Source organism: Ailuropoda melanoleuca, chromosome 19 (assembly GCF_002007445.2).
Source record: "Ailuropoda melanoleuca isolate Jingjing chromosome 19, ASM200744v2, whole genome shotgun sequence".
NCBI classification, from domain to species: domain Eukaryota; kingdom Metazoa; phylum Chordata; class Mammalia; order Carnivora; family Ursidae; genus Ailuropoda; species Ailuropoda melanoleuca.
Genome location: NC_048236.1, coordinates 28,706,474 through 28,729,040, shown reverse-complemented (window position 1 = coordinate 28,729,040; position 22,567 = coordinate 28,706,474). Strand labels below are relative to the sequence as shown.

Genomic DNA, 22,567 nt, shown 5'->3' with positions numbered 1-22,567 from the left:
TTTGTATTAATCAATCAAAAATAGTATCAATAAAAAATGCAACAGGAGCTATCCTATATTTCACATCAGAATATATTCTTTCTTGAAACTAAAAAAGACAAGAAAGCATTGCTAAAAGAGCAATCATCAATCATTTTTTCTAATAAAGAAGCTTTATGAATTATCTGGAAGATGATGATGATAGTAATAATGACAACTAAAGCTAGAATGATTTAATCTAAGAAGCTTTCACTGGCAAGAAAAAAAAATCCCCAGAGAGAATGTCATTAAAACTTATGTATGAGTCATCATCCTAATTGTAAATGCAGTGAGCAATTTTATGATTCTACTTTCTCTACCTGTAACAATTACCTCTCCAAGAAAAGACCAAAGCCATTCATTCACTCGTTGCCCCACCGTTGACCAACTATTCAGTAACAGCTCGCATCATGGCACATGGCACGGAAGGTATACTACAGATGCACCCACACCATCCCAAGCTGCTTCTACATGCTCCCTTCCCTCCATACAAGTCCCAAGGCTACTCGTGGCTATTCTAATGCTTAAGTCAAAGACTAGACTGAAAAAAATATATGCATCGTCTGTTAACTGATGAAGAATATAAATGCCAGTATTTGGAAGGTTCAAAGTCAACATAAAACCTGTTTACAGTAGTTTTAAAAGAAAGCAAAAATATGCAAAAAAAAGAAATATTAAATATTTATTAATGGTAAAGAAACAGATTATATACCTCAGATACTACTGTGAAAAATCTGATATTTAACTCCTGATTGACCACATCAGGTAGAAAAAAATTTCAGTCTGCCAAACATAAAAGTCACCTTTCACAAATGCCAAAAGCTTAATCGTAAAGTTTTCTATAATATTGATCAAACCGCACATTAACGGAGAAGAACAGACGTATGTGCAACAAATTAGGCTATTAGTTCAAATTTTGTTAGAGTTTTAAAAATTCAGGTAAAACCTCTACTGTACAAAATTCAGATAATGGCACTGAGGATAAACACCTGACAATGATGTATCAAAAGAAACAAGATTTAACAAATTTTTTCCTACAGTGAAATATACTGTTAATAAGCTAGATAGAACTTTTAGTCTCTCCTGTGGTATTTTAAGTAGTCAATTAGAAGGATTAAAATGTGAATGCATTTGGAGTTTCCCAAAGGTTCAGATCCTGAAGAAGACAAGAAGTAATACAAAAAAAACTGTCCCTTATGTCTCAAGAGGCAAACAAACAAACAAAACATAACGGCAGGTTACCTCAATGTTACCTGTTTAAAAAGAATCCCTGAGTCAACCATACTAACCCATGTTAAATAAATAAGAAAAAAAAAAAACCATAATAAAGCCATATGTTATGTGTTCCTCAGCCAATTTACTCATTTAATCCACAACTGCAGAGGGTCCGTGGGGTATTATGGCACTTACAATGGAAATTCTAAAAGAAGAGAAAAATATTCTTTGAGCTCCAGGCATCCGCTAGTCAATGCCAGAAAAAGAGCAAATTCAGCACAGTACAGGTAATCCATCATGAGGAATTTAACACCCATAGAAGTTATAGATTGGGAAACCATTAAATGCTAGTGGTTTTTTGAAAAATACTGAGACTTTTTGATCAATAGGAAGTAACCGTAGGCAAGGGAAAACAAAAAAAGATAAGAACTCAAGGATAAAAATAAAAAACAGGGAAGATAACAACTCAAAGTAGAGAAGTACAAGCTGGAAGCGTAGGCGTCTACGTAGAGGACAATGCTGTAGCAATTAGAGGTCAGAGGAGGGGACATGACTGCAAAAGAAGGTCTTAACTGGAGACTCTGAGCCAGGAGTCTAAGGGACAGCAATCAACGTTATCCAATGGGAATGTTCTCCAAAACTACTGACATATTATTTCATGAATAGAAGAGATTTAATACTTACCCGGTTTATATGGTTGCTCCTTAAAATAACCTGCAGTAGGGTTTTCTCAAATTCTTCCAACTTCTTAGAACACTTTTTAAGAATATGATTAGATAAGTTATAATCACTGATCAGTCCAGCTAAAGTATTAACAGCTTCTGCCCAAAAGCTTGAAAAAGGGAATTTGGGTTTACGGTAAAAAGTGATCAGGCCATCCAGCAACTGAAAAACAGAATCAGATACTGTGGAGAAGTCATTTTCAAAGTGGCTTAGGTCTGTTTTCAGACTCCCTGATTCTTTCAAGTTCTTCAGTTCAAGAAAATGTTGCAAGAATTGCATGTGGGAAGACAGAGGATTTTCCAGAGTGCCACAATGTCTTTTCACAATGGGCAGTGGTAGAAAGGGTGTGCGGGTGCAGCTCTCCACAGAATGCTGGGCCACCTCTGAAGGTTCACTTCTCTGCTCATTTGATAAATCACACCCAGAATCTTCCAGCAGACTTAATGTATTGTCAGAACTTCCAGGTTCCTGAGCCTGCAACTGGGAAGACGGATCTCCTGAAACAGAAAGGAACAGATGTGTTATCTTTCTGTAGCTAATATTTCTTCATATAAAAACTAGACAGGGGGTCCTGGGTGGCTCAGTAAGTTAAGCACCTGACTCTGGATTTCAGCTCAGGGCATGTTCTCAGGATTGTGAGCTTAAGCCCCATGTTGGGATCCACAATGAGCCTGGAGCCTTCTTAGTATTCTCTCTCTCCCTCTCTCCACCTGCCCTTTCAGCTCTGCTCATGTTCATTCTCTCTCTCTCTCTCAAAAAAACAAGCAAAAAAACCCCGTAAAAACAAAAAGCAAAAAACCCAAAAAACTAGACAGATGTTTCTAACTTAAAATATTAAATGAAGCATGCAAAAACATACTAAACATTTAAAAACCAGTAGTGTAAAAATCTAAAAGAGAAAAAACTGTGAAAGAAATTGCTTAAGCTGACTGTAGAAAGATCTCCGGTAGAAAGCAAAGGTGATTCCCCCATGTATATTTACAGGCCACTATCTCTCGTTCAACTATGTGCCATGCTTGAAAGATACAGAGAAGAAACCACAAGACCTGAAGGAAGTAACTGTCTGTAGAGATTCCAACAGGTCACTACAAAGCAGTAAGATGTATGCAGAGATAGAGATCCGCTCAGGGCACTATGAAAACAGGAGGACCACTGAACGGCGCATCATGGTTGGATTAGTGCATCCTGGAGGAGGTGATGGTGGCACTAATTTATAAGGCATAAGTAGGAGTTCCAAGTTAAAAGTTACGGGAATGCAGGAAGAAAATTCCATACACCAAAGAGGTAAGAGCTAAAGTACAGACTTAAAAAGGAAAAGAAAAGCATCGTGTGTATAAGAAGCCACAAGTAGTTTTGATGTTCATTTACAGAAAATATAAAGCAAGATACTAAAATAAAGAAACATGTAGAGGCCAGGTCATAAAAGATCTTAGAAGATATATTAAAGGCCTTAAAATTTATAGATAGAGTGAGTGTAATTCAAACTTGAATAATGTAAGACCCCTTTGGAAAAATTATATACACATCAACATGAATACCTGATATACAAAAATAACGATCTATAAACAACTTACATATGTACTTGCAATTATTCAAGCACACCTACATCTGTATATAGAGAGAAACAGATGGATAGGTAAATGTAGATCTCATGGATCCTTCAAAGTATGTCTATGACCACTAGAATCTTCTGATGTTGGCTGAGGTACTGCAGTTAAAGCTAAACTAGTAATTTTAGGTCATTCTTTGACAGAAATGCCATCATAAACACAAATAAGGTTATTGTCTGTAAAATGATTATCAGTAAAATTTACAAACAAAATTGTGAAATTCTTATTGAATGTTCTAAAGCACATGTATATATTTAGGAAACCAAGTTTGGGAAATATTGCTGTCAGCAATGAAAGGAGTGAGACGCTAAACAGTGCAATGCAGGAAAGGTAAATGGTTTTATTTTTTATTTCACAGATCACTCACTCTATTGGCCATAGGAAGGGCAAATTTGAGGGAGGACACAATGAGACACTGAAGGATGTCCTAATACCAGATGATGAAAGAAATGAACCAAGTGGTTGCTGTGGAAAAGAAAGGAAGGGACTGACCAGGGAAATAAATAAAAAAACATCAAAATATAACCTAGGAGCGAGAGGATTGACTGGGTATGGGCAATGAAGTTGAGGTAGGAATAAACGCCTTTGTGTTTGAGTCAGGTGACTAGGTAGAGATGATGGTGCTACTAACTGAAATGGTAAAAATACAGACAGAAAAACTGGTTTAGGAGAAATGATAAGAGTTCAGGTTTGGTCTTATAAACTGTAAAGCAACTGGAGGAACTCGAGGCAAAGAGATTCACCTAGAAATTGGCCAACGAGCCTGAGGGTGAGGAGAAGGTCTAGACTGAAAATGCATTTGAGGAGTCATCAGTGTGTCGGTGGTATGTGAAATCATGAAAATGGTCAGGATCGCTTGGTGAGAGCATGAGCAGCGACTAGAACAAAGAAGATCAAAGAGTGACCCTGAGGAGTACTGATATTTGAGGGCTGACTAGAGGGGAAAAAAAAAGATTAAGGAGACAGGGAAGGAACAATTAAAGAGGTACAAAAGGAATAAAAATGACTGTGTTATGAAAGTCAGGGAAAAAGTTTCAAGGAGAATTACATGCAGTAGAGAAATCCATAAAATAAAAAGCTGAGAAAAATATGTTGGAATTACTCATTAGAAAATCACCAGTGACTGTAACCACAGAAGCTCTGCTCAGTCAGGGTGGTGGACAGAGGCCAGAGTGCAATGGGAGTGACGGGGCAGAAAGTCAGAGCGGGCTGGCTGAGGCTTCTGAGGAGTTGGATCAGGAGAGTATAAAATGGGACAGTAATTGCAGGCAAATGTGGCATGTCAAATTGGGAGAAATCTGAGCAATTATAGACTAAGAAGAAAAACATAACACAGAAGCAAAAGCTGGAGAAATGAGAAAAAATTTAAAAAGCCAGGAAGGGCCTGGCCCTGGAGAAGGCAGGGGGAAGACTGAGTCAAGGACCCCAGTGGATGGGCTGTGCTTAGTGATGCAGTAGTAGTTTATTTCCTTTGCGGCTGAAGGAAAGACAATGAGAATGTCCAGGGATGTAAAAAAAAAGAAAAAGAAAAAAAAAGAAAGAAAGAAAAAATGCCCTTAGCATACCGGAAGTTGAAAGAGATCTCACCTAACAGTCATTTTTTAAAGTTAGAGATGGGGGAATACTGGTTGATCAGGGTCTGGGAAGAATGATGAACGGAACATCTATCCTCCCCATCTCACATCTGGAAATCTGATTTGCTGCTCTTTTGTCCCTCAATACAAATAGAAGGCGATGATGAGGCAAAATGAGAGGATCAGACTTTAATTTAGAGTTCACTGAATTAAAAAGTATCTGCTATAACCACCACAAATGTGCAACTATGTGCTTGCTAATTATCACAACAGTATCTGTACTCCATGTTAAGGGGGAAGCGCAGTTAAGTTCAAAAATGTGGTGGCAACCCGAAGGGTGAACTATCGACAAAGCATTTAACCATACGTGGCCATTTCTACACTAAAAGAGGCACAGAGCCTGCTCATTTTTTTATAATAATTTTTTATTATGTCTTGTTAGTTTTATTAGGCTATGTTAGTCACCATACAAACTAGCATATCCCTAGTTTCTGATGTAAAGTTCCATGACACAGCCTGCTCATGTTAAGCCAACAGACAATTTCTTTTTCTTTTGAGCAAGAATAAACATTTGAAATGGCTTTTCACTCTTCACAAAAGTAAAGGGTGGGGGATTACGGTAATTATCTAGGCAGATTATATTCTTCTTCCATGGAATTCAAAACGGTCCTCACTACGAAAGTGAACGCGAGTTTAAATATTTCATGAATCTCCTCAACGTCCCAGTACGGTAAGATGCACTGCATGGGTGATGATTTCAGGGAAGACATAAAATGAATTCTACCAACAACTAAACAGGGAAGCAAAAAGCTGTTTTCTTGTTTCTGCTTTTCACTCCTCACTGCTGTACCTTCTGGCAAGTCACAACCACTCCATCTCCTCTCCTGTGCTGATTGGCACATATTTGTGGGGAGTAGTTCTACCCATGCGTGTGCTCGGGGCATAGGAATACACAAAGTGACCATCATTCTTCCTGCCTGCTTCATTTCTGCACCCACAGAAAAGACTGTTGAGGGCACATGTTGGAGACGCCAATGTGGGAAACCACACAGAGAGGAATGTCCTCTCAGTGCCCTAAAGGAATGCATAAATTCCACCAGCGAGGACCACAGTGAGCTTTTATGCAACATGGCTTACAATATTAAAGTCACTTCGTCAAAATGAATAGAACAATCTTATATTCGCATTTCACTTTACAAAGCAGTTTCATCAAATAACTCAATTGTTGTTCCCAACAACCCCTGAACAGGTGTTATTATTATTATTCCTAATTTACCGATAAGGAGATGTAGGCTCCACTTGATTAAGCGGTCTAAGAAAAGCCACAGAGGGAGAAGTGAAACCAATTACTCAGTTCCAAGTCCAATCATCTTCTAACCACAGCAAAAAGGCCTGTGTGTTCCCATGCCAGCTTCTGTACATACCCCTCTGCCTCTTTAAATGAGTCTTACAGAACTCATTCTACTCAGATTCCATTCATTTGCTTGGATGACTTTTCTCAAAATAAATCTCGAAGCTTGACTAACAAAGCATCGTACCCAAAGGAGAGAAGAGAAAAATGAAGCCATACTACTGCAACTTTCTGTAATTCCTGTTTCTCCAGGAGGGACTAAGGTGAAGCAGAAGTCAAATGATGCTTCTCTCTCAATTTGTCATTGGGCTGAAGAGATCGAGGACTATAATTTCTCTCCAAGTCACTGGATATGATCTAACCAACACATCTGTCATTAGATGTAAAGAAACAGTAAAGTACATACATACACATCCTTATCAAGCAGAGTCCAGGACATTTTAAGTGCTCAGAAATATTATCTATCGTTATTAAATGATAATAGATACCAAGAATCTAAATTATGCTAAAGTATGACATCACATATACAAGTGCATAAAATCAGATACCAGTTAAAACCACAGATTCTGTCCAAAATAGTCTATAGTCTCTCTCATACCCTGGATCTCACACACTTTCAATTCCATTTTCCTGGGCCCTGTCTCTTCCATCTTCTTTCAGTTAATAAATTCCACCTTCATCCCACTTACCATTTAAGAGTGGATCTCAAGGTATCCAAATCGGCAAAGAAGTCAAAATGTCTCTCTTTGCAGATGACATGATACTCTATATGGAAAACCCAAAAGAATCCACTCCCAAACTATTAGAAGTTATAGAGCAATTCAGTAATGTGACGGGATACAAAATCAATGCTCAGAAAACAGTTGCATTTCTGTACACAAATAATGAGACTGAAGAAAGAGGAATTAGGGAATCCATCCCATTTACAATAGCACCAAAAACCATACGTTACCTTGGAATTAACTTAACCAGAGACGTAAAGGATCTATATTCTAGAAACTATGAATCACTCTTGAAAGACATTGAGGAAGACACAAAAAGATGGAAAAATATTCCATGCTCATGGATTGGAAGAATTAACATAGTTAAAATGTCCATGCTACCCAGAGCAATCTACACTTTCAATGCTATCCCGATCAAAATACCGAGGACATTTTTCAAAGAACTGGAACAAATAGTCCTTAAATTTGTATGGAACCAGAAAAGGCCCCGAATCTCCAAGGAACTGTTGAAAAGGAAAAACAAAGCTGGGGGCATCACAATGCCGGATTTCGAGCTGTACTACAAAGCTGTGATCACAAAGACAGCATGGTACTGGCACAAAAACAGACACATCGACCAATGGAACAGAATAGAGAACCCAGAAATGGACCCTCGGCTCTTTGGGCAACTAATCTTTGATAAAGCAGGAAAAAACATCCGGTGGAAAAAAGACAGTCTCTTCAATAAATGGTGCTGGGAAAATTGGACAGCTACATGCAAAAGAATGAAACTTGACCACTCTCTCACACCATACACAAAAATAAACTCCAAATGGATGAAAGACCTCAATGTGAGACAGGAATCCATCAAAATTCTAGAGGAGAACATAGGCAACAACTTCTATGACATCGGCCAGAGCAACCTTTTTCACGACACATCTCCAAAGGCAAGAGAAATAAAAGATAAAATGAACTTATGGGACTTTATCAGGATAAAGAGCTTCTGCACAGCCAAGGAAACAGTCAAAAAAACTAAGAGACAGCCCACGGAATGGGAGAATATATTTGCAAAGGACACCACAGATAAAGGACTGGTATCCAAGATCTACAAAGAACTTCTCAAACTCAATACACGAGAAACAAATAAACAAATCATAAAATGGGCAGAAGATATGAACAGACACTTTTCCAATGAAGACATACAAATGGCTAACAGACACATGAAAAAATGTTCAAAATCATTAGCCATCAGGGAAATTCAAATCAAAACCACACTGAGATACCACCTTACGCCAGTTAGAATGGCAAAGATAGACAAGGCAAGAAACAACAATTGTTGGAGAGGATGTGGAGAAAGGGGATCCCTCCTACATTGTTGGTGGGAATGCAAGTTGGTACAGCCACTCTGGAAAACAGTGTGGAGGTCCCTTAAAAAGTTAAAAATTGAACTACCCTATGACCCAGCCATTGCACTACTGGGTGTTTACCCCAAAGATACAGACGTAGTAAAGAGAAGGGCCATATGCACCCCAATGTTCATAGCTGCATTGTCCACAATAGCCAAATCATGGAAGGAGCCGAGATGCCCTTCAACAGATGACTGGATTAAGAAGCTGTGGTCCATATATACAATGGAATATTACTCAGCTATCAGAAAGAACGAATTCTCAACATTTGCTGCAACATGGACGGCACTGGAGGAGATAATGCTAAGTGAAATAAGTCAAGCAGAGAAAGACAATTATCATATGATTTCTCTCATCTATGGAACATAAGAACTAGGAAGATCGGTAGGGGAAGAAAGGGATAAAGAAAGGGGGGGTAATCAGAAGGGGGAATGAAGCATGAGAGACTATGGACTCTGAGAAACAAACTGAGGGCTTCAGAGGGGAGGGGGTGGGGGATTGGGATAGACTGGTGATGGGTAGTAAGGAGGGCACGTATTGCATGGTGCACTGGGTGTTATACGCAAATAATGAATCATCGAACTTTACATCAGAAACCGGGGATGTACTGTATGGTGACTAACATAATATAATAAAAAATCATTAAAAAAAAAAAGAGTGGATCTCAAGCATGTCCAACAAAATAGAGCTGTGCCTGCCTGCTGCACATCCTACCCTAGAAATGCCCATCTTGGAATCAAATATATTTTCTGCTGCCCCCCAGATTTTCCCACCACATCAAATCTTGATGCCGTTTGTCATCTATTTCTACAGTCCTTACATTAGTTATAAAGTTAGACCCAGAGAACCAACTAAAAGGCATCTTTTTCTCCACACCTTGAAAATCCCATGAATTTTCTGTTTATAAAGCTGTACGGATCTTCTTCATGCACTGTAGACATAAACATACAATTCTTGTTTGTACTGCACACCACCAATTTCAGCCCCCAGCAAGACTATTCCTCCAGTCACCAGGCCTGAGCGAGGCATCACTCTTGGCAACTTTCTTTCAACCTCCACATACAGTGAAATGCCATGTTATGCTGATTCTACCTTCTGTACCTGTGTTAGTCAGGACTCTCCAGAGAAATGGAACCAATAGTATTTACATACAAGAGAGAGGGAGAAAAGAGTTTTATCATAAGGCATTGGCTCATGTAATTATGGAGGTTGAGAAATCCCAAAATCTGCAGTCAGCCAGCTGGAGACCTAGGAGAGCAATGGTATTATATAGTTCCAGTGCAACTACAAAGGCCTACAAAGGAAAGCTGACAGTGTAAGTTCCAGTCTGAAAGCCAGCAGGCTCGAGCCCCAAGAAGAGCCAATGTTTCAGGTCGAGTTAAAAGGCAGGAAAAGACCAATGCCCCAGCTCAAAGGGAGTCAGAAAGAAGGAATTCACTCTTATTCAGACTTTTTGTTCTCTTGAGTTCAACTGATTAGATGAAGTCCATCCACACTAGGGCAGGTGGTCTGCTTTACTCAGTCTACTCAAATGTTAATCTTGTCCAAAAACACCATTACAGACACATCCACAATAAAGTTTGACCAAATATCTGGGCACTAGGTGACTCAGTCAAGTTGACACATAAAATCAACCATCATTACACATGTGAACCTGTCCTTGCCTAGACTCCTACCCCTGCTCCAGTTCACACCATCATCATCTCTTGCACTGATTACCGCAGCACCCTTGCCTAACCGATCTACCTGCCTTTGGTTCTGTCCTCTTCTAGGCCATATTCTGAACTGACCTGACAGTCACCCTGCTGAAATACTAGTTTGATCACAGGATCATCATCCTTAGAACCTTCTAACGGCTTCCTTTACCAGATAAGAGTCCTCCAAGATCCTCAGCTTGGCTCACAGGCCTTTCACTGCTTACTTTTCCAGCCTTGCCTACATCCTCACTCTGACATTTATGTATAAGTAACATCAAACACTTAGTTACCCAAAACACACCACGCTATTTCATACAACTATGTATTTGCACAAGTTGTTCCTACTACGTGGTGTGTTCTTCTGCTATAACCCAGAGATGGACTGATTCCTCAAACCCTGATTCAAATCCTCTGTGAAACCTTCCCTGCTTTGCCCAGAGCAAAGGAAATCATTCCCCATCTGGGCTATCATGTACCTTACACGTACTTCTATTACTGAACTCACCAACCTGTTCTGAGTGTATGACTGACTCCCTCTTGGAAGGGAGAGATTCTTGAGGACAGGCACAGAGCTTACTAATCTGAGAATTTCTGTTGCCTGGTGCCTGCCCTCCTACATAGTTGGTGGTGTGAATACTTGTTGAATATACATATTAACAAAAAAGTAAAGTCAAATTGCATTTCTTCCAAGGCACTGAAATGTCATCATGGGCATATATAACCGGTCACTACCAACCATGATTTCTTAGTAAGAATAGTCACTCACTTGTGCTGATGAATTGAACAATTTAAAAGTAGTGTTTTTGCCACCTGGTGGTCAAACAGAAACGCTATTTTCAAGTACCATATAATTCTCAAAGGACAGTGTTTCACTTTAAAACAATTGTTTGTCTTCTGCCTCTGGAGAGATATGTTTTGGCATATTGCAAAGGATATTTGAGAATTGCTGACAAAGAAAAGCTTACAGTTCTGTTTAATCCCACTCTAGCAGCTGGCATCCTAATTCTAGTTTTGAATACACCAAGTGAGACAGCAATGTCAAATGTATGAAATTATAAGCTAATGGAATGATTCATCTTAACAGAATTGTCTTCACTGCATTAGGTTCACAAAACAAAACAATGCATTTGTGTGTCAGCGTGGTCCAGAACTACTTGATAGTGCAATTCCTCCCATGCCCAGTGCTCAGACCCTCAGCTTTCCTTCTTGTCCCCATCTCTCTCATCTCTGAGTTTGCCAATTTAAACCTTCTGAATTGTTGTCTTTGTCTTTCTCTTCCTGTTCCAACTTCCTGGATGTCCCTACCTTTCCTAGAGCCTCAAAGAACTCTATAGGCAGATGATTCTCAAAGTTCTATGTCCCATCCCACCTCCTCTCCCAAGCTCAAGTCCCTAGCTCTCAGCATTTTAAACCACACAAGTCCAAAAGAAACCGCATCCTTCACTTACACTTGGTCCAATTCCCTGATAACAGTGCTATCATTCTGTGTTTCCACCATTTGAAACCTAAGGGTCAACTTTGACTTCTTCCTTGATCCCCATATACACTCTATTGACAAATAATGTTGATCCTGCATCCCCTTTTTGTTCCTTTAGATTCACTAAGTTTGTTCCCATTTAGGGCCATTCCCTCTGCCTGGGATGCTCCCTCCAGCCTGAAACCCAATTTTCTAAAGGCTGGTTCCTCATTATCATTCAAGTGTCTGTTAAAATGTCACTTCTTCAGAGAGACCTTACGTGACCACCCGGTCTAAAGAAGCCACCAGATCCGTCTCTGTCACGTCTCCCTATTTATTTTCATTCTCTAAATGTCACTTATCACTGCCTGATTATTCTCTGCCAGTAAAATCGGTCCCACCCACAAAATATATACTCTATGACAGTCTTGGACTGCTGATTTACTGCCATATCCCAGAGCATGGAATATTGAGAGAGCTCAAGAGAAATTTACTCAATCAATAAGAACCTTTTTTAGATCATCTCTTTTTTCCCATGCCAAAATAATTACACATAAGATATGGGCAATGACTGGGCTGTTCCTGTCTCTAGCTCCTCCCTCTTCCAAACAACCCTAAACATGATGCCCAATTACTGTGCCCAAACAACCTACGCCTCAGATTACCTAAAGGAACCACTTTCAGAAAGCATCCTGCTTGGCACATGCATAGCACACCCCCAATAAATGCTAGTTTTCCCTCTATTTTCCTGCTGGAAAATCTCCAAAGGTTCCTTGCTGCCTACAGAATAAAGCATGTTTTCCACTGGCTGTCACACCTCTTCTTAACAGGCTCCAACCTAGCTTTTCATCTTATTTTCCAGAACACCTCCTCATGCTCTCTATGCCACAGCCAAATTAGATCATTTGCCAGCAGATTCCTGTGTCTGTCCTTTACACTGTTCCCTCTTGCCTGAAATACCCTAGTATCCACAGCTTTCTAAATCCTACCCATCCTTTAAAGTCAGCAACATCCTCCAAAAAGAATTTTAAAAGTCCTATTCTCTAAAGCAAAATAATCACTCTCTCCTCTAAACATCAGTATCTTCCTCTGGACCACAGTCTCACTGGGTATAATTAGCGATGTGATCGTGCTCCCAACAGACTGTATGATCCTATGGGCGGGGCACAGACCCATTTCTCTTTATTCTCCACATTGTTTGTACTGAACAGCTACTGAATAAAAAGGGGCTGAATAAATGAACAGAATCTCTCTAACGGAAAAGAGTTTTTAGGACAAAATTAGATGCTGATAAGAAAAAGCAATTTCTCTTTGGATTCAGTCGTCTGGGGGCAAAGATATGCAGTATAGGTAAAAAGCATAGTCCTGATTTCATTTCCTAACAAACAGGAAGTACCATGTTGAAAGATAGTGCACACGTATATTACAGCCCTACAGAAGAACATCAAACCCATGAAAATACAACCCTCTACCAAGTGAACCAATGAATCCACCTGCAGAACTTCACCAGTGTGTGGATATTATGAATGCCATGCAGAACTGGTAAAAACAATACAATGACGGACGTCAGCAATACACCACATTCACTGGCCTCCCAATGCTGTGAATGCCCAATGACACAGCTCTCTACAATCTAGCCCCAATCAGCTTTCTTGCTGAGATCATACACATCTCCAATCTCTCCCTGAGCAAGTCTCTTTCCCAAAGAATTTGCCTGAATTTGTTTTCCACTGAGCCCTTGATGACACTGCTTTGACTTCAGCTCTTGATCAAAGTTCCAACAGCTCACAACTGTACTGTTGAGTGTTACCTTCAAGCCAGCTTGGTCCTCCAACCCCACCCTACCAGACAGCTGAGGTTGGCATTCATTTCCACTGATATGTCCATTTCACTCTCTTTATCGAAAATCAGAAGCACTGAAATCTTTTACCCAGTGCAATTTTTCCCAATCTATATCACCATAAGAGGAACATATTAAGTATTCGTAGGTACAATTAATCAGTGTTTCCAGGAGAGGGCTCCAGGAACTTGTATTTTAAATAAACATCTCAGGCGAGTCTCATAATTAAGTCTCAAAAGCACTACTCTGCACTACTCCCACACCTAGGCACTCAGTCTGCTTCATGTGTTTCTTGCTGGGCTACAGGTCTCCTACTTTATGAGATCCTACAATGCTGGTCTTCAACCTTACCTACACATTTAAGTGACTTTGGAACATTTCTAAATTCCAATGCCAGACCACAATCCATGCTAAGTACAATGCCAGAATCTCAGAGGTAGAACCCAGATATCAGTATTTTTTTAAGATCCCCAGGTGATTCTAGTGTGAGAACCACTATCTCAGATTAATTTTTATTTGTTCTGCTTTCTTTGGAGAGCAGAGAAACGGACTGTGGCCCATTCATGCCATTTCCATTCCCATCTTCAAATCTCCCAGAAATATCTATTTCCTCTTTATCTATTCATGTTTAATTCATGTTTAATCTTTCAGGATTCAGCTGGAATTCTTCTCCCTTTTCAGGGTCATCTTTGCCACTTTATTTTCTATTTTGCAAAAGTAGAGCCTTATATGTTCTAGCTGTCTCCTCCCACCTTATCTAAGCCAGCATCACAGCCCTGATGGACCACAGCCTTGGACTTCTACCCAGCAGCCTGCTTCTCCTCCCACTTACATTCTCCACACGGCGACCACAGCAAAAAGTTGAAAGCTCCTGTTTCATGCTCACCAAAGATTCCCACTGTGCTTCAAGTCCTACCCACTGGAAGAAGCCCTATATCGTCAGCACTCCTGGCCTTGCTCTAGTCTCATCTTACTCCCTCTGCTCTGTGTCTGCTCACTAAGCATGCAAGCTAGTTTCTGCCTCAGGGGTCACTCGGATGACCTGCTCAAACACCTCCTTCTCATTGAGGTCTGTCTGACCACCCAGGCTCTTAGCAGCCCTGCCCCATCCACATGCATTCCATCGCTTCAACCTGGTTTATTTTTTTTCACAGCTTTTAACCCTCTCAGAATTTTTTCTGCTTATCAGTTTGCTTTTTATTGTCTGTCTCCTCTATGGGAATATTGATTCTGTTTCTTTTTTTTTTTTTCACCACAACATCCAGAAATCAGTTTTTGTTGAAGAAATGAATCAACTAATGAATAAATGACTATCAATAAATATAACCCCAAATGAAACTATATACATCATATGTAGTGTCCTTCTACGTGTCCATCTCAGGAGATCTTACCTCTCCAACCAAATAATAAACTCACAAGATGTAACAAGTAAACTTCTTCTCCAACCTTGGAAGTCAAGCACAGTACTGAACAAATATCATATATTTAAGTACTTACTTGTTGATTATTTGGGCTATTTTAGAAGATCCTCAATATTGTATTGAAAAAGTTAAGTTGTTTTTTTTAAAACTGACTTCCAGTTACCTGTAATCTTTCCTACCCATATGCATCCACACCTAAATTATAATGTTTACTATATCACACCTAAACAAGCATAACAAGAAGTCTCTCATTTTAATTCACCTTCCAATTTTTTCACGTTTCAATTCCATTCTCTAAATTACACCCATCTTATAAAGTACCACGCAACTTGTAAATCTATGATTGCAGGCGTGGCCTGTATGTGGCCACTGAACTGCCTGATAAGGATTCAAGCACATTTTTGTCTAATTGACGTGCATTTGTTCAGATCGAGCAGGGAGATATCTCAGCCAGATAACTACTACAGGGATGGTCTAAGCCTCAGCTGCGTCTCTGGAAATAAGGCCTTCCTCTGACTAGAACATTTTTTAAAGCCTGCCTTGTATAGGCTCATGGTCATGGGTTCTGGTTTCAAGATTTTATTATTATTATTTTTTATATCTGCTATATTGAAACCAGTCCATGAAATCTAGGCTTTTTAAAAAGCTGTCAAATGGTGGCGCTTAGGTGGCTCAGTTGGTTGAGCGTCTGACTTGGTTTTGGCTGAGGTCATGATCTCATGGATCTTGAGACTGAGCCCCATGTTGGGCTCCACACTCAGCAGGGAGTCTCCCTGAGGATTCTCTCCCTCCACCCCTCACCCCACCTGCACATGCACTGAAAGAACGCGCCCTCTTTCAAATAAATCTTTTAAAAAAAAAAAAGCTATCAAATAGTTACTATGCATAACTAGAACCAATGTTTTACCCTAAAACCTTACTGGTGATCACAGATACTAAGGAAATTGCTTTCTCTGAAACAGAGGAAAAGAAAACAAAATTTAGGGGCGCCTGGGTAGCTCAGTCGGTTAAGCGTCTGCCTTCGGCTCAGGTCATGATCTCAGGGTCCTGGGATTGAGCCCCAGTCGAACTCCCTGCTCCGTGGGGAGCCTGCTTCTCCCTCTCCTCCCTGCTTGTGCTCTCTGTCGCTATCTCCATCTCTCGCTCTCAAATAAATGAATAAAGTCTTTAAAAAAAAGTCAGACACTTAAAAAAAAAGAAAAAAGAAGACATAAAATTTAGGCAATCACGTTATCTTGTTAGTATCATTTAAAATACTATTTTATTTATACCCATGGGGGGGGGCAATACTACCTTCCAGTACCCTCTTCTTATTTATTTCAGAATCATTAACAGTTCAATGTGTTCCCAGGTAAATGATAAACATACATCTTCAAATAACTTAGGCTTCCCGAAGTCTTAGGATACGCAAAACATTTATGTAATCCCTTTTAATCTTCAGTTTTGGTCACTAAAGATAATGTTTCTCCCAAGTGCTGAATATTATAATACAAGCCATAATACACACCCATCATCCTTTCAAAGGATGCCTTTCAAAGCCTTGATGTCTTTCTCCCCAGGGTGCTAGCAAGTCCTGTCAAGTCTGCTGGCCCAGGTGAGGGGATTCTGCTCTAGGACCTTCACTGACCCTTGCAGGAATCAGAAATCACCCCTCCTTTTCATACAGAGATGTCACTCCAAGAAGAATCTAATAATGGATCTTGGAGGTACCAAAAAGAAATTATAAAATGTTGGTTATGAAATACATATGCCCTTTCCCTCCCAAATTACAAAATACTTTTGACCTCATAATCAGGCATTTCTGCTAAACGAATTTTATAAAAGCATTACAAGAAAAGCACCATGAAAACTCGGAGGTGAAAAGATTATTTCATTGTAGAATCACATAGATGACCCTTTTCTTTAAAAACTCACAAGACTTGAAATATTGATAATGCCCTTAGACTGACAGTCCAGAAATAGAGAAAGACTATAATTGGCCAATTTTGAGTTTAGGAATAGGTGCCTTTCATTTCACCATGGAATATAACTCTTGATGGATGACATAGTAGCTCGTCATATGCCTTATGTATATGAACTAATTACAGGCTTGTTATGAAGACCAAGAATCACATGCAGCATTCTGGAGACAAAGGCATTTCCACAGCTAACCTTCTTTTTTTAAGTATAGTCTATCTGCCAGTAAAGCCACAAATGACAACTCTGTAAGAACATATGGATGTGGCCAAAAGTCGTATACTTAATTCCGCAGAGTGTGTTCTCTAGCATAAGAAGACAAAGTAAAATATTCTTAATTCTAAAAAAGAGGCAGAGCCAGAAACAGCTCAGTAGTCAATTATTATACTGTCACTTACGATTAAAATGTAGTCTTGTGAGTAGTAAAAAGGAGAGCTCAAAGTCAATTTTCTGTAGACACCTTATTGCTAACCAAGCGGAACTCATTTCCACTGACTTTTACTATTGTGATAATCTTGAAAATAAAGTCCATTCTCAGGGGTTTGTAACTTGTGAGACCAAGTTATAAAGCAGTACAGCCTAGCTTTAGTATTATGGTTCATTCATCCATCAGTCATTGTAAAAATCAGTAGCCTAGGAAATTAAATAAACTTGACCAAAAGAACAACATAATCTCAACATTAAAAATGAAATTAAGACACATTTTTCAGGGAGAAAATGAGGCAAACTTAATATATTCTGTCTTGTCAGAATAGATGATTTCACAGAACATATACTATATTCAATGCTACAATGTAAAGGCATTGGAGTAAGGGCGGGGAGGACCCAAATGGTAAGTAAGAACATATGGATACGGCCAAAAGTCATATACCTAGTTGGCATGCCTCCTACCATCAAAGAACTAAGAGAAAGGCAGGCCAACAACTAACTCTACCACACTACATGGCAAAAGGCATTAGTGTCAAGCAGAGGTACCGAGGTACAGGTGATTTGGTAGAGAAACACAAAGGAATTAGTTCAAACTGGGGAAAAGCCAGAAAGATTTCATTCAGTACCAGTGTTAGGGGATCACAGTGCTTTCATTAGGGAGGGCTTTCATACCAGGAAGGTGCATGAACAAGGGCACAGAAGCAGGGACCTGAGCAAGGCTCAGGAATGTGTGGCGAGAGCAGAGGGAAAACAGAGGTGTAGGAGAGTAGGGGACAGGGCTCACAAAAAGATTCTAGGTTCACCATGGGAAAGACTGTGACTGTAACCTGTACCTAGACAGCGGAAAACCACCCACTGCTTAAAACATGGTCTTTACTGTATCTTAAGAAAAACTGCAGAGGCAAAAAACACACACAAAAAAACAAAAAAGCATGACAAACTAACCCACAGAAAGCTCTTGGAACAGTCAAGGGGTGATGATGTTTCCTTGGGAGAGAGAAATCATATGGTCCATTGTGGAAGAACACTAAAAACTACACAATGGAGAAATCAAAACAGGACAGAAACCAGATCAGAACTTTATGTAGCCATACAGATACAGAAAATGAAAATCAATTTCTATTAATGTATCTCTCAAAATAATTAAACAGGATAACAGCTGATAACAGCTGAATTCCTACAAAATTTTCTAAGCAGTTTACTCCCAGAAGAAATCAGACTGCCACTCGTGCTACTGGACTGGGACTGAGAACAATTTTACTGCTGGGAAGAAAAAACTCTCACACACCCTTAAGCCTCTGTTATTTTCTTTCCCACTGGTATAATCTGCTAAACCAGATAGATCCAGGTCTTTGAAAGACAGAATTAAACAATAAAATCCTTATGTCCAAAAAAAAAAAAAATTAGGTTCTTCTGCTGCTAAGCAATCAACGACAAATCCCATCAGACTATCAAGGCCAAGGAGGAAGGAAATTGGTATGTACGTTTTGTCACGTGTCAGGAATCTTGGTGCCAAGCATTCTCCATTAACCTCGATTGTTTGTCGTTATCCTTCTCATCATCATCTTCATTTTACATCTGCCTAAAAGAACTTAGCTAATGTTGGTAGAGCTGAGACTCAACCCAGATTCATCTAACTCTGGTCCTCTCGCTCTTCCCAGTGAGCAGTCTCCCTCCAGAATCTGTCTTCAGCAAGCCTTCCCGTCATCAATAACACCTCTCCCTCTGCCGGATCTTTCTTCCTTCATTTCTGAATGTGCATTCTTAATCACTGAGCACCCTCTGCGTGCTTGACGTTGATGAGGATCATTCATTAGTGCATTAAACTGTTTTATATTAAGCAGGGTGCTCTAGGCATTGCCCTTTCCTTATTTTATTTAAACATGTGTCAGAATGGATGTTACAATCGCATCACTTCTATCTACTTCCAAGATACCTTCTGGTAAACCAGTCATTCCATGATATTCATGCCATAAAAACTGAGTGTCTGCTACTTTCCAATAAATGCAGAAAATTTTAAGTAGTTGGAGAAAAATAGTATTTACTACAGAACAATCTAAAAGATATTCCCTTAATCCTTTAAGTAATTTTAATAGCTAAGAATTCTTGGTAAAGTTGTTAACAGTATTAAAATCAGAATCGTAAGTTACGATGTCACAAGGTTTATAGTGAAACAACTAAGCGGGGTGTGTTTGTGTGTTTGTGTGTGTGTGTGTGTGCGTGTGCACGCATGTGTATAACTAAGTGCCCTCTTAATTAAATATCTACTTAAAAATCATGTTGTAGAAAACATCTCTGCATCAATGGATATACGGTTTCTCAGAAATGCCTCAAAGTATTGCCAAAAGGATTTCATAGCCAACTTATATGGGAAGTCACCTATTACATGTGAGTTGACAAAAGGAACGTTACTTGCCCCTTTCTCTAGAGGCTTTTTGACTCTTCATGGGCTACTCAGTATTACTACTAACTCAAGGACCCTCAACACTGCAGAAATTAATGGCAATCACATAAGGAGATCCATTTTAAAAGTATACAACTGTTCAATAAGCTACCTACTACAATAAATAAAAAATACTGAAGGAAGAGCAGAAATACAAGTATCCCCTAATTTTTAACAGCAAATGCCTTATGATATTGCTGTTACAGGATACAAGGAGCTATCTACTGCTATTGACCATTACAGAAGAAAAAAAAGTAGATTGGAATAAATGCCAGTTTTCATTTTATAGTTGCTCACTAGTCACACAAAAGAGCTTAAGATCCCCCACCAAGGTCCCAACTCCAAACCCACCCATCCCACTAGCACATGCAAACGTGTACAAAGACAACTGAGCAGTCCTTCCCCCAGCTGCCCACAGACCCACCATCCCCTCTCCCCAGTGTCCTCCATGCTCTCCAATCTCACACTAAAGGACATTAGTCAGATGTTTTCCCCCTAAGAGCCAAAACCAGTGTCTTTCTAATAAAGAACTGCAGCATACAACAGAGAAAACCCTAGTAACACAAGGGAACTAAAACTAGGTGGGATTAACAATGAAAACTGGTAATAAGAGCATTTGAGTTAAATACAGAATATAAATGTTTGCCTTAAACCAGTGGTTCTCAATCCTGGCCGTACTTTAGAATAATCTAGAGATTGTCAAAGAATACTGATGTTTCAGTCCAATGCCCAGGGATTCTGATATAACTAGCCTGGGGGGCAAAACGGGCAGCAGGATTTTTAAGAGCCCCCTAGCTGATTCTAATGTACAGGCAGGGTGCAGGGCCACAGCCTGGAACTCTAGCCTTACGTCTACCAACACTAGGGAGGCAAAGCCTTTCAGAAAAACATTTTAAAAACAAAAATAAAATTTTAGACTTAAAGTTGCAAAATTGATTAATGGTACTCTTCTTTTTCACACAGACTTATAGGTACCAAAGGCCTAGATTTGTATGGCATTTGCTGTTAAAAAGGTAAGTGAGTGGCTAAGTTTGTTATCACTGTGTTCACCATCACAGACACCTGTGCACAGACAAGGCACTTCTTTAAAGAAAAATTTCAGAGAAACTGGAAAAGTACAGCTCACTGAGGCATACAGTTCTCCGGGTCCGGCTCCTGCCATATCGCTCGCCCCACCAGACATCAGAGAGCTGCAGAGCCACACAAAGCGGCCCACCAGCATGGACTTGGCCTACTTTGGGCCGACTCCTGCTTGGAAATTACAGATATGATGAGATGCCTTGCAGTTCACAGGATAAAAAATAATCAGATGAGGATAAACACTTCATAAAATACACAGGTGGAAATAACTTTGGAGTCATTAAAGGCACAATTATTAGCAAAATTAGGTATTCAGATATGAGAAATACCATCTAATTTGTATGACCTGGGCTGAAGAATAAGGTCATTTTTTTTTTCAAACATATGATTTTACAGAAAGAATAGACAAATGACACTAAATTCCAGGAGGAGAGGAATCTGTTATTAGAGTAACAATGGGAGGGAGGAAAGATGCCTAAATTCTTCGTATTCTGCTTTACCGATGAATTAGAAAAACTTCAAATACTATAAAAAGTATGTAGAAAGACCAGAAGCATAGTTCAAATTTTTATCAGTTACTTCTTCACCAATGGTTATTTGTCAAACTGATATAAAATGTTGACATTTTGCATGTCCTACATTTCATTTTACATAGAAAAGCCCGCCTTAGCTCATGAAAATTATTTCTGCTACAAATATTTATAAGCCTCATCAGAAGTGATAATTCAAATATCCAAAGCCCAGAAATATCTTTGAAAAACTACTGTGTGAAAGATCTTGCTGAATCCAGCACCAAGGGAGGGCACAAAAGCAATGTAGTCTTTGTTCTTCATGTGACTTATTAATTAAAAGAGTAATGAGGAATTTTGATAGCTAGGCTTGTGCAAGCATTAAGAACCAGCTTTCTTTGGATGCAATCTTTCCCTTGTTTACTTCAAAGCATAAAACTTGGCAGACATGGTCTGAATGTATTAAAGACACACAGGCAGTATTTTTTTCTGACTCTAAGAGAAATGGGAGGGATGGAAAACAAGAAAAATTATCACACGCTTACTACAGAATAATGGATGATGTGAAACAACGGATTCACTAAAGGCTGAGAACAGCTCACAACCTGGGTCTCCCTCACCGCACACACGTCCTACGGCTGAGCACTCTCTGATGCAATTTCTCACATTCACTCTAAGACATGCTTACACACAATTAAAATTGCAAAATTCACATAAATGATGTTTCCAAAACAGGAGACTCGAGTGAAAAGACCACCATTTTCCTGTAGCATAAGAAAAGAATAGGGGCGCCTGGGTGGCACAGCGGTTAAGCATCTGCCTTCGGCTCAGGGCGTGATCCCGGCGTTATGGTATCGAGCCCCACGTCAGGCTCCTCCGCTATGAGCTTGATTCTTCTTCTCCCGCTCCCCCTGCTTGTGTTCCCTCTCTCGCTGGCTGTCTCTATCTCTGTCAAATAAATAAATAAAATCTTTAAAAAAAAAAAAAAGATTAATGCTCCCCCTCCTTGTAAGGAGCATTACTACACAAATCACCCAAGAGCCAAGGGGGTCCCAGGTGCACGGCACCTCCCCTACAGGTCCTCGCTCCCCAGCACTGCACCTTGCTGCAGAGTTTCTGCTGCTTTCACGGAGACATT

General features: G+C 39.7%; 1 protein-coding gene across 1 annotated transcript in view; it reads right to left on the bottom strand.

The window, feature by feature from the left end:
• The window catches only part of MEI4 (meiotic double-stranded break formation protein 4), a 189,741-nt gene that overhangs the window by 157,035 nt on the left and 10,139 nt on the right, over nucleotides 1-22,567 (bottom strand). The window contains exon 2 of the mRNA XM_034648277.1: nucleotides 1,918-2,453. Coding sequence (XP_034504168.1) covers nucleotides 1,918-2,453 — 536 coding nt within the window. The remainder of the gene's footprint in view (nucleotides 1-1,917; nucleotides 2,454-22,567) is intronic.